This window comes from Halyomorpha halys, unplaced genomic scaffold (assembly GCF_000696795.3).
Source record: "Halyomorpha halys isolate HHAL.00 unplaced genomic scaffold, Hhal_1.1 Scaffold2091.1, whole genome shotgun sequence".
In the NCBI taxonomy this organism is placed as follows: Eukaryota; Metazoa; Arthropoda; class Insecta; order Hemiptera; family Pentatomidae; genus Halyomorpha; species Halyomorpha halys.
The window spans coordinates 238,538-242,014 of NW_027105408.1; the positions used below are offsets into that span (position 1 = coordinate 238,538).

The 3,477-nt window shown below is 27.9% G+C and overlaps 1 protein-coding gene across 1 annotated transcript in view; it reads right to left on the bottom strand.

Annotated features, from left to right (window-relative positions):
- Positions 1–212: 212 nt before the first annotated feature.
- Positions 213–3,477, bottom strand: part of LOC106691125 (uncharacterized) — a 17,365-nt gene continuing 14,100 nt past the window's right edge. Inside the window, exon 5 of the mRNA XM_014436790.2 lies at positions 213–1,487. Coding sequence (XP_014292276.1) covers positions 1,314–1,487 — 174 coding nt within the window. The 3' untranslated portion in view covers positions 213–1,313. The remainder of the gene's footprint in view (positions 1,488–3,477) is intronic.

Here is a 3,477-nt window from a genome sequence, read left to right on the forward strand (position 1 = left end):
TATATAGGACCTTTTTTTATCACTTTGATAATAGAATGTTCACAGAAGACTCCTAGATTATTAAGTAAAGAAAAATAGGATAGTAACTATGTTACAAGTCAAATAAGTGCATTTCCCCATTTTATTTCTAGTTGATATCTAATATATAAAATAAAGAGATAAATAAATATAGGGTTGAATTACAAATTTTTGGGTGCAATAAAAAAAAAAAATGAAAATTCAAAATTTTATTAAATAATAATTTATCATCATTACATTAGAGTATAATCATAATAGTAAGATTTTGATATATGATATATCACATAAGTCAACATGAATGACAAACATTAAAACAATCATTAGAAAACAAACACTAACAAATAGGAAACATGAAAAAAAATCACAAATCATTAGCATAGGCTTTATAATAACTATATCACTGGTGCTTATATAAATTAAATAAACTTTGATGTGATCATGGACCCTTTTGTTTATTTAATCTTCATTTTGTGTTTTAAGGCACAAATATCAATTTGAGCAAAATAATTATTTACATGTTAGTAGTTATTATCAATCCCTACGAAAAAGCAAAAAACAAAATGGCATGTCATGATAGAATTATGTTTCTAAAAAAATTAAATAAATAAAAATCACTAATATAAAATGAGTCTACAAATGTCTCCAACAAGGCATATCTTCATTTAAACAGAATACAGTGGTACAAATAAGGATTATAAAAATAATGCTATTCCCTAATAAAAACATGAAAGTGTCAATATTTTAATTAATTCTCTTTTATACTTTTTATAATGTATTTTTTGTATTTATTTTATAAATCAACAATTAAAGTCACTACTAAAGACAATAAATTACACGTAAAAATATTTCATATCTTAATTTAGTGGCCTTGGAAATTTTTGGATCAATTCTGGTATGAGGTCCAAAAGTGTATTATAAATATTTAAATAGTGAAATTGATATGAAGAAAATATGAGAACTATATTTTTGAAGATATAAAACTAAATGTTACATTCATCATAAAGAACTTTATTTTTCTGTATTACCATTTCAGGTAAAATTAAATACAATAAGTCATTCTCAACAAATAAAATTATAAACCTATTATATCCAGATTCATAAAACAATATTGGCACTAGAACAATGAACATAAAAATTTAATTGAGATATTTAATACATAACTTAAGTAAAAAAGTATTGCCAGCACCATTATGAATAAATAATAATATAGTGATGACATAACTTGTTCTCCATATTTTTTTCCTATTGAGCTAACCAACAGCTTCTTCAAATCCTAAATTATCTTAAATATTATGTCAAACAGTAGACTGCCATGTAGAACCAAATCCAGCATCTGAATCAGAATCCTGCGCTTCCATGGGTTTCCCTTCACTACCAATACTACCCCTCGGGGAGAAATCAATAGCTCTTTTTGATTTACGCTTTTTGATAGGTGCAAATTTAGGAGGAGGCATCTTCTTGCCATCACCCTGTAAAAAATAGAAATTATTTAAATTATACAGATGTACTTAAACATATATTATTTTTACATACAAAAACAACAAGAGATTTCTAAATGTAAACTGAAATTAATGGCATGTTGACTAGTATTACAAATAATAATATAAACAAAAAAAACTGAAGGTTCGATATTGAAAACACCAATAAATATCAAATATCTCTATACAACAAACCCCATCAAAACCTATTTATGCAAGGAATGCCTTAATGCAATCCTCCCATATATCCATTCTGAGTAGCAAATTAACTGTTATGGATTTGTTTCTAATTAAACTTCACATTTTACATGCCAAATTTCAACCTAAACTTCTTTGTTTTGTGTAGTATAGCCAACTGGATTCCTGAGTAGTCTCATCCTTCCTAAGATCCAATATTCTTATTTTTATTTTATTATTTTTTTTTTTAAGACTTTAAGCAATTGTAAAGTAGATCCCTCATCTTCAAATTTATAAAAGTATTGAATATGTTTCCAGTTATATTTACGAGATCATAATACAGGTATTTGAGCATTAATTTATTTCTGACTTTTAATGCTCCCTTATTCAACTAGGATGCAAACATATATATTATATGTATATCTTGTTTACTTTGAATCCTTTATTTAATTAGATATACCAAATATCTCTGCCTCTTTTTTAGTATTATAAATTTCATCAACAATGTCGAAGGAAGAAATTGCCACTTGTGGTCTTTTAAGAAAAAGACTAAATGAGAACAAAGCAAGGAAGGTAATTTGTGTGGTGGAAGGTGAAAATGTCATGCATTATAACATGGTAGCATTTTAATTCACATGTTTAAATTCTGGAAACAACAGCTTCAAAATGAGCTGAGATCAAGTTGCCCTTCGTAGGTGGATGATGCTAAATTACTCAAGTCTGTTAGCCAGAATATGTCTGCAACCATTCCAGGATTAATGAATGAAATAGGGGGCTTCCATTGCTACAATTTACTATACTAATTGCTGAATATAAGGTAACTCCTACTTTTTTTTTCTTATCTAGGATGGCAAAAATTAATTATATCATATTGTTTCATTTCTTTTTTACTTTCAATATTTCATAATATACAAGCATTTTTATACTGGCAAAAAAAAATTACTTCCTAGGTCCAAAATATACAACCCAGATGTTTGACTTGTCAGCTACGCAAGATCAATGGGTAATTAAAAATATTTGCTTAAAAACCCAAAAGATCATAATGAATGATAAAAAGTGAAAATTAAAGAAATAAATAACATATACAAAAAATAGTTGACACCACAAGCTCAAAAATCTCAGAGACTTGTCAAGATCAATTTAGAAAAAAAAAATATGCTTTCTACTTGATGGACTTATAGGAGTGTTACACTTTGGGTTGGTTCCCGATGGCAGGGCTATTGAGACAAAGATTTGAATAACTTGAAAGGGCACCTATATGGAGTTATAAAAGAGAAGTACGCTGCTTAGTCAAAGAAGAATCCTCAGAAATGAGGATGTTAACATCTTGTCCTATCCTCCTAACTGCCCTGACCTTCAACTGTTCGATGATGGTCTTTTATGGTAAATTTTTTGAAACGCTAAAGAAACAAAAACAAGAATGGTAAACGATGATGTAAGGACTTTTTGCCTCAAAAACAAGAACCAGAGCAATCACCAAATTCAACTTTTGGCAAAAAGATGCGTTAAAACAATTGACATCGAAAGTCTATATTTTAAAGAATAATATAAGTGTGTAGATTTAAAAAAAAAAATTAATGATTTTATTTATTTTTACACAAAGACCTTTTGTAACAATCTGGGCCCTGTTTCATAATGGAACTAATAGTACAAGTAAAAAAGTACAAGTGTACAAGTTACAAAGTACAAGCTTAATACTTGTACCGGGATAAGCGAGTTCCCTTGTACTATTGAAAAAGTACAAGTAAAACTAAGAGAAGGTTATGTATTCTTATCATTGGTAGATCGTGAAACCATTTAGCTG